The sequence below is a fragment of the Phoenix dactylifera genome, chromosome 2 (assembly GCF_009389715.1).
Source record: "Phoenix dactylifera cultivar Barhee BC4 chromosome 2, palm_55x_up_171113_PBpolish2nd_filt_p, whole genome shotgun sequence".
Classification (NCBI taxonomy): domain Eukaryota; kingdom Viridiplantae; phylum Streptophyta; class Magnoliopsida; order Arecales; family Arecaceae; genus Phoenix; species Phoenix dactylifera.
In genome coordinates, this window is record NC_052393.1 from 10,749,450 (window position 1) to 10,761,749 (window position 12,300).

The 12,300-nt window shown below is 38.2% G+C and overlaps 1 protein-coding gene across 1 annotated transcript; it reads right to left on the bottom strand.

Annotated features, from left to right (window-relative positions):
- Positions 1-708: 708 nt before the first annotated feature.
- On the bottom strand, positions 709-6,773 carry LOC103723267 (NAC domain-containing protein 7-like). Its single transcript, XM_008814144.4, has 4 exons — positions 6,097-6,773; positions 3,393-3,577; positions 3,021-3,292; positions 709-1,665 (listed from the first exon to the last, which is right to left on the bottom strand). Exons 2-4 carry the CDS (start codon positions 3,550-3,552, stop codon positions 1,093-1,095), a joined length of 1,005 nt encoding a protein of 334 aa, XP_008812366.1. The 5' UTR covers positions 3,553-3,577; positions 6,097-6,773; the 3' UTR covers positions 709-1,092.
- Between the last annotated feature and the right edge of the window lie 5,527 nt (positions 6,774-12,300).

The window sequence follows — 12,300 nt, forward strand, 5'->3', positions numbered from 1 at the left end:
GAATTACAATGGAAGAAACTTGGTTGCAAGAAAATTGCTTCCCTTCATCAGAATTCATTTTTTAAAAAGTAAAATCATATTATTCAAGATTTGAGAAAATGAAGGCATTTGGTTTTTCCTCAAGATACTCAGGTTCGAGAACTAAGTAAACTATTTGGAAGTTAGAGAAAAGATTTTGGGCTCTTGCGCCATTGCGCCCATGCACTGGGCCGATAAAAAGCGCACATCTGTGCATGTCAAGATAGATCACTAGATTCTTTCCTTTCGCATTCAGAGAAGGGATATTGATCGAGAGTGAGTATAAATAGTGGAAGAATAAACCCTGCAGAAGACTGTCTTGGCCTTTTGCGTTTTTCAAGTGCATTTATATAAACTCCCACTCCATAACACTTTCATAATTCAACCCAAAATATGCGTACCACGAATTATCATTCTCAAGCAATCACATCACTGTTCATTAATTATAGGCTTTTAGATATTATTGCCAAGAACTGCATCATAAGTTTTTAGATTAATTTGTTTCACCCACATTGACCATTTCATTAAGTACATATTGATTTGTTGGCATTTCCATCAAAGAAAAGAAAACGAAAAAAAAAAACTGAAATGATTTAGTTTCCCTGAAAGAGAATTTCTAGACAAAAGTTAGTTCAATGAAAAAAGAAAAAAAAAACTTGCTTGATCAAACTCCATTTCAAATAAAAGGAAAAAAGAAATACATCTACAGATTTTGTAGACATTAATATGCTGACAGCCCCCCGGGCTGCCGAACAATGGACTACATAATAAAGTCCATTACATGCAGGCTGTATTGCCTGCAAGACGCCTCCTTTTGGAGTGCCGAGTCAGTTACCGAAACCCCCCGGCTATACCATCCATCTATTACCTTATTAACAACAGAATTCTCTTTGTCCAACTAGGATGGGGATATTAATTAACCCATATTACAACAGTTGGATGCAACCCCATATGCTACAACTTTTAGTTTATTATGTACATAAACCTGCATCATAACTTGTACGTTGGTTTAATACTTCAATTCCTATGATCAGTATGTATATATGTGTATACAACCCCATTGCTGCACAGTCTTCACTTCCATAGATCGATTTGCCCACTAGAGGTGGATGTCGACCCGTATTCTACTGCAGCTTCTTCCTTGTCGGAAACTTGAAATACTAGGGCTGGATTGGAGCAGTTAGGTTCTTTGGAGACATCACCATGGCTAAGCTGAGATGCAACAAACTTATCAAGAACCCTCCAATCAGTTACCTGCTCCACCGATGGATCAGTAGTGCTCCCACTGCAATTACAGATTGAGATAATCTGAAGTTGGTGACCAGGCTGCATTGGATCTTCAGGTGTGACTGCAGATGGCTGGAGAGCGCATCCATGGTCGACATAGTTGGGAAGCTTGGGGCTTTCTAGCTGAGGGAGCTGAAGGAATGAGTCATGTGGCATGAGGTGGTGCAGCTCTAGCTCTGGTTTGCATGAATAGAAGTGCTGATAGGCCATGTCGAGCTGGGGAGCTATCCGCTTTGGAGAATCTAGATCCGGCATGAATGAGGTTTGTTCATCATACCAACAAGGCGACTCGTGCTCGCTTACTCTTCTTATTGCTGCTACTTTCTTCTTGAACACCCTACAGACCACCCATCCCTCTTCCTGGAAAGATATAATAAAGTCAAGATAGCAGCAGATGACAGTCTCAAGGGAATATATTTTCATTGGAAAAGACTGCACTGCTAGTTTAGCAGGAGAAACATGCGGTCAGTGACATGCTTGAGAGACCCATCTATATGAAACCAAAGTTTAATGAAAGATCTGGCTACCTGATATTCAGTGATTATGCTAAGAAGATGTTCTTATGATATTTTGATAAGTGATATTGCCTCTACGATGTGCTTATGTAACTGATATTGTTTGATTAAATAGGCAGAATTGTATCTCATAAAAACATTTCAACATCCATTATTTATTTCGACTGTCATTTGATCTGTAAGTCTTAGTGATATATTTCTCTCAAGAAGAAGAAGAAGAAGAAGAAGTCTTAGTAATATATCTAACTATAACTGCACCATGTACATGGCAGATATTACTCTAATCATCCAAACAATTAACAACATGTGATCAATTAACTGATGAAGTATTTGATTTATAATGTTAATTTGCCCATGAAATCATCAGCATTCATTATTTTTCTAGAGTGTAATTAAATTTTTAGAGCCTTAGAATTATATTTCTTCAAAAAAGAGAGAAGTTTTAGTAGTATTCGACCTTTGTTTGGAGAACCTAACATATAACCCGACTGTACAGTTGATACTTCTCTAACCATTTAAACAAGGAATAGGATGTGATCATCAAGTACCTTTGAGGCCGCCCTATGCTAAGAAGGGTTATTAATTTTTACCTTTTAAGTGAGAAAGAGGGAGGGGGGAGGGAAAGGTACCTATCCATGCTTTAATTCCGTAGTCACAAACACCTAAGGTTGCTAAGCAGAGGGATGTGACCATTGGAACAAGACCCAATTCACTGCTAAGAAGAGTTGTCATTCCTATATATATATATAATTGACAAAGTGAAGTTATCCTCCCTTTATATTTCTTATATAAACATGATTATTGCATAACTTACAATAATCGGTATCATATGTTTGTTCTCATGAGGACATCATCAAATAAAATTTCCAATTTTGGCACTCTAAGAGCTTTAAGCACATAGCCACTCATTCCTATGTCCTAAGTTCATTGGCCCTTCCTGATTAATGGGTAACCCTTTGCAAAGAAGCTCAGAGAAGGAATATATACTTTCAGATTGCTTTTAGATAATACTAGAGTGAAGCATATATATATAAGAGGTTGTTGCATATCACACTCTATTTCAAAGAAGATAACTTTTATTTAGAGATTTTATTTTTCAGATAGAAAGTAGGCAATCCCCAAGAAAATGTATGTACCACTAGTTCTCTATATTATATAATCTGCATATGTAAGCAATCAACTATCCATAATCGAACTTGCCTGGGGAGTCCCATTTTCATTTGTTTCAAGCCGGTACTCATGCATGATCCAGTCAGACTTCTGCCCATTTGGTGCTCGACCCTTGTAAAAGACTAGAGTCTTCCGCATTCCAATCAAGTTGTTCTTTGAGTATATTGGCTTGTCCCTTCCAGTTGCCTTCCAAAATCCAGCTGTTGTTGCTCTATTTGTGCGAGTTCCGGTCGGATATTTCTTATCTTTATGGCTGAAGAAGTACCACTCATTCTGCTCTTCTATTCCTATCTTACATTTCTCTGTTCAAAGGAGGCCAAGACAGGCAGTGCAAAATAAAATATCGGTAAAAAAAAATATCATCATGCCATAACCAGCATTAGCTGTCCATGAAAATGCTACCTTGAAGGTCCCATGGCTCAATTTTGTACAGATCAACATCCTTTATGACATCTAGGTCAATCCTCCTTGATGCTACCTTCTTTCTAAGATAGTAGTCCACGAGTTCTTCATCGGTAGGGTGGAAACGAAATCCTGGGGGAACATGTGAAAAAGTATTCATGTTTTCTATGTGATGTAGTTAGATCCTGCAGATAACGTAGAATGCAAAATCAGTATTTAAGTCACCTGAAATTCTCATTAGTGATACAGCAACAAGATCGCAGAAGAATTTGATGTATGATGCAAGTTAAGGAGTACTATATATGTTGTAGTATAAGAAAATTTCTTATATGTAGAAAACTAAAGGACTTCATATGATAGGAAAGCGGAAAAAGAATAGAAATAGATCATCAATCAATTAAAAGCGTTCCATCTGCATCAAAATTTGTTACTTAATGAAATAGTTGATGTGTAATTAGCATACTAGTATATTCCCCTGTTAGTTATTTTAAATTGGATACTTTACTTGAAAAATAATAATTCCATTCAATTTATTAATTGCATCCTATAAGCCTGACTGCCTGAGGATCCAGGAATGCAAACAAATGTACTCGACCTTGAGTTTAACTTAATTTCTGGCGTTCCATTTTCCGGACTGAAGAAATCACTGATAATGCGGCTGCAAGTGTGCATTATGTAAAGGTTAAAACATACTTGACAATCTTGTGATGGCCTTACTTAAAAGAGTTTTAGAGTGCTTTTGGTAGCAAGATGGTTCACAACCCCATGGAATTACATATAATTCGCTTGTCGATAATGGTATGAACAAATTATGTATAAATGTAATGTCATTTACTGTAGAGGTGAGGAGGCCAAAAAGCAGTTGGTTACTCAAATTTGTGTGAGAGTATTCTGCTTGAGTGATGATCAATCATACCAAAAAAATAATGCTGATGATGATCGATGAACATATTGTTTTTTTAAAAAAAAGGCTTTTGTAAGAGATATATATATATATATATATATATATATATATATATATATATATATATATGTCCCTAGGTTTCCTAATCTTATATTTTATATATAAGATATATATGAAATATTTCAGTTCTTGTTTGATATCAACACATGGTACTTGTCATAATAAAAAGTAGATTAATAGGTCTATCCACTGCATATGGAGCAGTTACTATTTTTCTTTTTTTCCCCTTATCTCCTTTCCTTTTTTCATTCTTTCCCTTGTTTTATAGATTGAAAGCAATTAAAGACTTCATTTTCCTTTTGGCCATTGAAACAAGCATTTCCCAAGATTTGAATGACCTTCAAGTTTGCTGACTTGAACCGAAACTAGGGATTTTATTATGTGACAATCTAGCATCTACTCAGCAGGCTAATCCAAAAAAAATCTTAATTCTACAAGTGGGAATAATTAAATTCATGACATTAATAAATACAAGGAAGCCAGTCAAATATCTCCATGCTTTTTAAAACAACCGATCTTACTAGACTTGCATACTTCTTACTGAAAAATTACTTCGCCAGGATAACATTGGATATATATAGTGCCTATTCATTAAAACTATAGATGAAAGAATCATATTAGTTAAAAAGAATATAATTTGCTAATACTAGATATTTTTCTACAAATTTCTTTTTTCCCAAGAAAATGTATGGAAGCACCATATTCCATAGATATCATATACATTGCAAAAGAAATGTTGTTCTACTGATATAATGATCAACCGAGTAACTCATAGGTGGCTTACAGTAATATGAGAGAGAGAGAGAGAGAGAAACTTCTCATCTTCTTCAGTAAACTACGATAAAATATTACAACTAATTATAAAGCGTCCCAAATGCATATCTACCCAAGTAATTAATTATGTGGTTGTCCCCATGAATAATACATGAAAATGCATTTCTCCTTTCTTCTTCATTATAGACTACTACTATACAGCCTATGAACATAGATCAATGAGACTCCACTCCTTCAAGGGAGCAAATGGGGACAAATGTGGATAACTGTTAAACCTAACGTCTAAATTATCTTACGTTAGGTAGTTGTTCAAAATAGGAGAGAACAAATAAATATATGTTAAACTTTTACAAAGAAAATGAAGAGAGAGGTTTTCATGTTCATCTGACTCATTGGCCTCTAGGCATAGTTCACAGTTTTTTTTTTTAAGTAGGACATAGTTCACAGATGGAAAATAAATTTGTGTTATGTAAACCCCTTTTAATAGGAAGGCACAAGTTATTTTTAATATCTCCTTTTACTTTCGAGTTCCTAATTAGGTCTCTCATCTTTGTATGTGTATGCATGCGTGCGTGCTCGAGGTACGCGCGTGTTTGTGTGTCTGTGTGTGAGAGAGAGAGAGTATTGAAAAATTGCATTTCTAGGTAACGCGCTGAGGAAAAAAGCAACTGATGGTAATGCATATTTGTTCAGCTTCATCATCACAAACTAAAGCAAAACATAAAGAACCACATGCGTACATTAAGTATCCTAGATCAGATTCCATACAACATAAGCACGAAACAACCATACCACAACTAGACTTGGATTAGGGTTGTTCTTGTCGATCTTCATGTTTTAAACCCATGAAAAGTAAATCTAACCTAACTTCCCATCCCCTCAATAGCATGCTTACTTTACATCGCAGAGGCAAAATTATGGGGGAGAGGAAAGGAGGAGGGGGAGGGGGGGAGAGAGAGAGCTCACTGGTTAAAGAAGATGAGAGACAACTTGGATGGAAAAAACTCCACTCTCCGAGGCCTCAGTTGCTAGTATATGCAATGCGGTCGTCGTGGGGCTAGACAATACCTGATCATCCGAGTCAGCTCAAAAGAGGTGGAAAATGGAGAGCTTTTGCTGTTCCTCTTCTTTTTGTCTCGCTCGACAGAACCCTCCGGACTTGAGCCTCCGTACCTCCTCGTCTTCCCCACCACCTTTTTCTTAACCTCTCCCGAATCCCAATAGGGATCAGATCCCAAGACCGCAGCCCCTCGAGGGAGTCCCCCCGAGAGACAGAAAGGCGCGCTCGCGCACAGAGAGAGAAACTCCAAAGCCCGTGCGATGTAAGAATGAATGATAGGCTGAGGAATAGGACAAAGCAAGAGCTTTGGCGTTAAATAACACCCCTCCGAAACACCAAGGATAATAAAAAACAAATATATTTAATAAAACTCCAAACTCTCTCCTCCTTTTTTTCGTTAGCTTTCTCTGTCACCGGAGCTACTGAGAGATACGGTGGGATGGACAGATGGATTGCGGGAAAAGACTCCGCGTCCGGGAGGAATGGCGGAAGGGCCGGAAAGATAAAGAGAAAGAGCCCTTCCCTTCCCTTTTCTTTCCTTCGGCCTTCTTGGCCGCAACCGCCACCGCCACCACCCGCTACAGATAGCGACCAGATTGAACGCAATATACCTCTTTCCTTCCGCCCCTCCGCTTCACTGTCCCAAGCCAAAAGAGCAAGAGAGAGAGAGAGAGAGAGAGAGATGAAAAGCAACGTAACGGAGTACAGATAACGGGGCACCACCTTTCTTAAAAAGCCCGTGTATAGAGTTGGAGTCCAGAACACTAAACACCTCTCTCAGCTCTCTCTCCCTTCCACCACCCAGGACTAAAGGCACTCAGAAATAATAACAAAACAAATAAATATACCCACAATAGGACCCCGAGGTGACGTAACAGAACAGCCTCTCTAAACTTCTTCCAGGAAAATATAGCTTAATTAGGACCTTGTTCTCTTTCCAACTTTGCCACTGTTTGTGAGGTTGCGACCACTAGCTAACTGCTGTTTGTACTGGGACGAACATGGTGGTGCTTTGAGGGCATTACGGAAACTTCGATGAACAAGTGGCTAGGGGGACCAATAGGCTTCGCTGTGGTTGGTTGGTTGGTTGGTTTTTAACAATGAGTAATAACCCCCTTTCATTCCCTTCCATTCCATTCCTTCACTTTGCCGTGGGTCTCTTTCCTCTTGTGGGGCCCCTCAACCGACCTGAGCATTCCGACAGAGACCCTTCTCCAGATAGAAATCAAACGATTCATGGCAGCAGAACCACAGAAGCCGAGTTAAATAAATCTCGAGCCAAAGACTCGGCTTGAAGAATGGAAGAGGAGAACAGAGGGGGCAAGGAGCAGTGGGGGGAGGGTGGGGCCAACGGGCCGGAATGATGCACGCAGCGTCAGTACGTGGCGGCTCCCGGTCCGGCGTGGGCTCGACCCGATAATTAGGCTCGCAACTTGGGTGCTGGCCGGCTGTCCGGTGGGAGCCACTTCCAGAGCGTGGGACCCAGCTCCCCCCGACCCTTTTGGGACGGCGGTCGACACGTGCGGCAAAGCCGGGTTAGTTTCTCTCTCGGGGCGTCGGGACGCCGGTGCCCGTGGAGCGACAAAACTACATAAAATAATGATAATTATTATATTGCTATGTATACCTTCAGGGAGATGTAAAGAATCTTGGAGGTACGTATTTAAATAGGTATATCTTTGGTGGAAAAGTAAAGCAAAAGAATCACACGCGATGACGCGATCCGGCAGTCATCTCGACGGTGGCCAGCATCAGCTGCCTGAAGGCTCCCGGGTATAATTGTATAAATGCTATTAACGGCCGGGTAAAAGAAATTTGCCTAATTCGGAAGGATTTCCTTTTATGTCATCGAATTATTAGTGCGGGTTTGCAATTTACAACAATTTGAGCGGCCGTTATCTTCTTATTCGAAGCGCTGACTTTTGCCGAAGAATCAAGCTAGTTGACGTGAACTGTTAGAATGTAGCACCTGTCCGAAATTTGGGACCGGTACTATATATATCCTCTTCCAAGATTTCATTTTAGTAATTTTTAGCGATATGTTGACAAGATGTATCCTTAAGAAGTGATATAGCAATGCATCCTGAACTAAACCTTATCATATCGCTAGCATTGCATAAGCATCATAAACAATTAGATTCATAGTATGTCTATAACAACCCAGGACCTCACCCAAAATGGCTAGCCGGAAGGTATTGTTTGGGTTCCTTGATCCTGTATAAGTACCCAAGATCTATCCAGCGAATAACCGATGTGGGACTAAACACACACCCGTACGGGTCCTCACATACTCCCCCCGTTCAAGTCCTGACGTTCTCGTTGGGCTAAGAGTTCAAATCCATTCAAATCTAATCACAAACACCATGATCGGTCCGTGGTCAACCCCAATGGATCCGTGCTGCGGTGTCCCCTAGTCCACATAAGTTATGGGCTGGGTTCGCTCTGATACCATTTGTAATAACCCAGGACCTCACCCAAAATGGCTAGCCGGAAGATATTGTTTAGGTTCGTTGATCCTGTATAAGTACCCAAGATTTACCCAGCGAATAACCGATGTGGAACTAAACACACGCCCGCACGAATCCTCACAATGTCATACCGTACCGAATCGATACGATACGGAATGTATCGTACTATATCAATTTAGTATATGTATAGGATATAAAGGGTATACAGATACTCGATACGTCAAATCGGTCATATACTATATATACTATACCGACACAATGAAGACGTAGCATTGGTACTGAGCCTAATACCGAGACAACGTACCTTAATTATATTTCATTCTCATGTAAGCTGTTGACTAAACCAAGCTTTGATAAAGCTTTTACATTCCAACCTAAGCTCCTAGTTTAACCATACCTTTGTATGTGAATGGTTCAAGCAGGTCTTGGTTTTAAACATTTTGTGCAGAGTCCACCATTTGGTCGAGAATCATTAGGATGCATATGCCTTTGATTTATCCACATGACCCTAGAGGTCAACCTCGATCTAAATGATGAGATTGTTTGGTTCGAACATCATGAAAATTTGAAAATATATTATGTATTTCTAAATCAGCTGGCCCAAATATTTTTTAAATTCTCAAGTAATCTTCAAACTGCATTTTAAGCCATAAGTATTTCATAAAGTTTCTTGTCCTCATATTTTATGTGAAGTTGGTTTGTAAGACTTCTACAAGATATCTTGCTTTGACCTATTCTATATATAGATGCAAAAGCTTATAACTAACATGCTATCAATCCTTAAGCAACATTTTGCCATCAATGTACTAGGTAAATCCTTCATACAAAAAGAAAAGGAAAAATAAAAGCAACATATGCAATAAAAAGAAAACATTATTTAAAGCTAATTTTTTTAGTGTGTGACTGGTGATTTAGATAGATAACTTTTTGAGTGTGTGACTAGTGTTTTAGATATACCAATAACATACTGGACTAAGCCAAGTGTAATAAATTGAACTCATTTAGTTAGTTGGCACCCATCTCCATATTGGAGAGATTGCTAGTTTGAGTCTAGTGGTTGCTTCCCATCTGTACTTCTCTAATGTTCTAGGCCAAGTATAGTAGAATGAATGAACAAAATGGTATTTTACATCTAATTTGATATAGGCATAATTCAAAGAAAGATTAAAATATGAGAATTATAGAGATTGATTTGCATTAAAATGATATGTTAAATGTAGTTAAGATTTGTCCTTCTATGATTAGACTACTCGTATAACATCCAAATAAATTGTGTCACTAATAATTGAAAGCAAGTTGACTTGATGGCCTAGAGGTTGGTAATTTTTTTTAGAAAGAGTGCGACAAAGTTTTAGCTTCATGGTGCTTTCGAACTTTAATAAAAGTAAAGGGGGTTGGTGACATAAATGACAAAAGACAGCAAAGATATCAACTAAAAGATAATATAACTGGGTAAATATTTACTCCATACATCACTGTCCTATCAATAGCTCTGAAATGCCATGTTTTAATTAGAAGCTAGCATTAGTGGAATATGTGCCAACTAATGAATTCAATGAACATGTAAGTAACTCTAGGTTGTAACTTTGGCAACTGCAGTATTATAACAATGGAGATCATATGTGACATGCCTTATCTATATTGCACAAGAACCTACTTTTTCAGCATCTTAAGCAATATGCGACATATAGATCAACAAAAATGTAGTTCATGAATGTAAGGCATGCAAAGATGTAGTGATAAGATGAGTTTTGTTATAGTTTTCTGAACCAAAAAAATCGAAAAAAGAGTTTTATTTTAGATATGAACCTAGATCCATAATTTGATATTGTAGAAAAATTATTACAAGTCTCAAGCCAACTAGCTATTTGAGTATTATCAATAATATAATTGTATAAATTAATATACTACCTGACAAAAATGGTTTAAAATGCTATGATCATTATCTAAAATTCAGTATAAACAAATTAGTGCACTTGCCCCATAATAGTTGTTAAGCTAATTTTACATTCAAAACTCAAATACAATATACATCTTAAGTTGGATTAATAAGGATATACTTCCATCCAAGCAAACTTTCTGCAATCCTAAAATCTCTTATTGATGTTTGGAGGTGGATACCTTCATTTTCAATGTAGACAAATTTAACCTTAGATACGTTATATTCCTAGCTAGATAAGCTCATATAGCAAGAAAAAATACCAAACACAAGCTCAGAAATAGCTCTAAAAGTTTAGGTTTGATGCTAACCAATTATTCACAGGCAAAAGGATATAGCCAACAATTTAATTTCGAAATGCAAACCCTAAATTTTTAGAATCATTTGTTAGAGTTTGGCGAACTCAAGCATTGCTTATATTTAACTGATGGTAGCTCCAAAAAGAATGGTTCCCAGCTTCCCAAAGTAAAAGAAATATAAAAGTGCTTCTCATTTGGTGGTTAAGCGAAAAGACGTTATAAAAGGGAAGACGTTACCCTGTCCGTTGTCATCTTGCTAATTCACCTTATGGCGGGTCCATGTCGGCCCGCCACACGATCGTCGACGACGTAATCCCATGATGGCCTCCCGTCTTCCACGTGTCACTCTTCCTCTTTGGCTGACGTGGAGCCATCGCGTGGCTGCATTCGGGCGCACGCAGCCTACGGCGAAAGGGATGCGGCCTCCGCAATACTCGTCGGGCCCCGCCAACCACCTTCGATCCTCTACCATCATGTCTTCTCCCATCTACGGTCTACCGCGTTGTCCACAAATCTTTACAGATCTCCGAGGGCCCCACTTGTAGCTTTCTTCTCGCATATACTTCCCCGCCATATCCCACTAAATCTTCTCGACCTCAATTTCCATAGAACATAAGACACCCTTTTCTCCACACAAAAATCAACATGTAGTCACCTGGGCGTCCTGTTGAAGATGGGAAATGGATTTTGAACCTGCACTAAGCTTGGACTGGCATGGTAGGAGTGCTGTGTGAAGTTTGGAATGGGCAGCGGATCAAGTTTTGGACCGTGCCTTAAGCTTGGCAAAAATTAAGATCATTCCCCCTTTTGCGGACATAGGAACATACGGTATTCCACCATCAGTCCCTTTCGCAGGTTTGAGGAAATTAAAATCTTTAAATTAATAATTTATACAAGTACAAGGAGAATATATACTTCTGTCTTACGTATTTTATAAAATTTTAGAGCAAATGTACGTTTCGTTTGATAGCATAGAGAAGTGGCAATCGAATCATATCGAACAAGATAAGTTCGCATCGGATATATAATAGATCAAAAATCTACCAACATAATATTAAACGGATCAAAATTTCGCATCCAAACTTGGCCATTCTATTAAATAAATAATCCAACTCGGTCAGCAAGGTATTGAAATAAATTAAATACGTCAAATAGTTAAGTGTTGCCGGAGAGGCTTTTAGATTCGCTATAAAGAGGTTATTATAAGTAATCTTCTGACTGCATGGGATTTTGTGCACTGACATACATATATTTTATATGAAAATTCATTTAAAGTTTGACTGTATGATACAATAACAAAATGTCAAGATAAAAAGAAAAATCATTAATCTTTACGCATATGTATCATTATTCTGCTATTAATACAACCTGCAGGCCGCTAAGATATGGCAAATTATTGTCCAT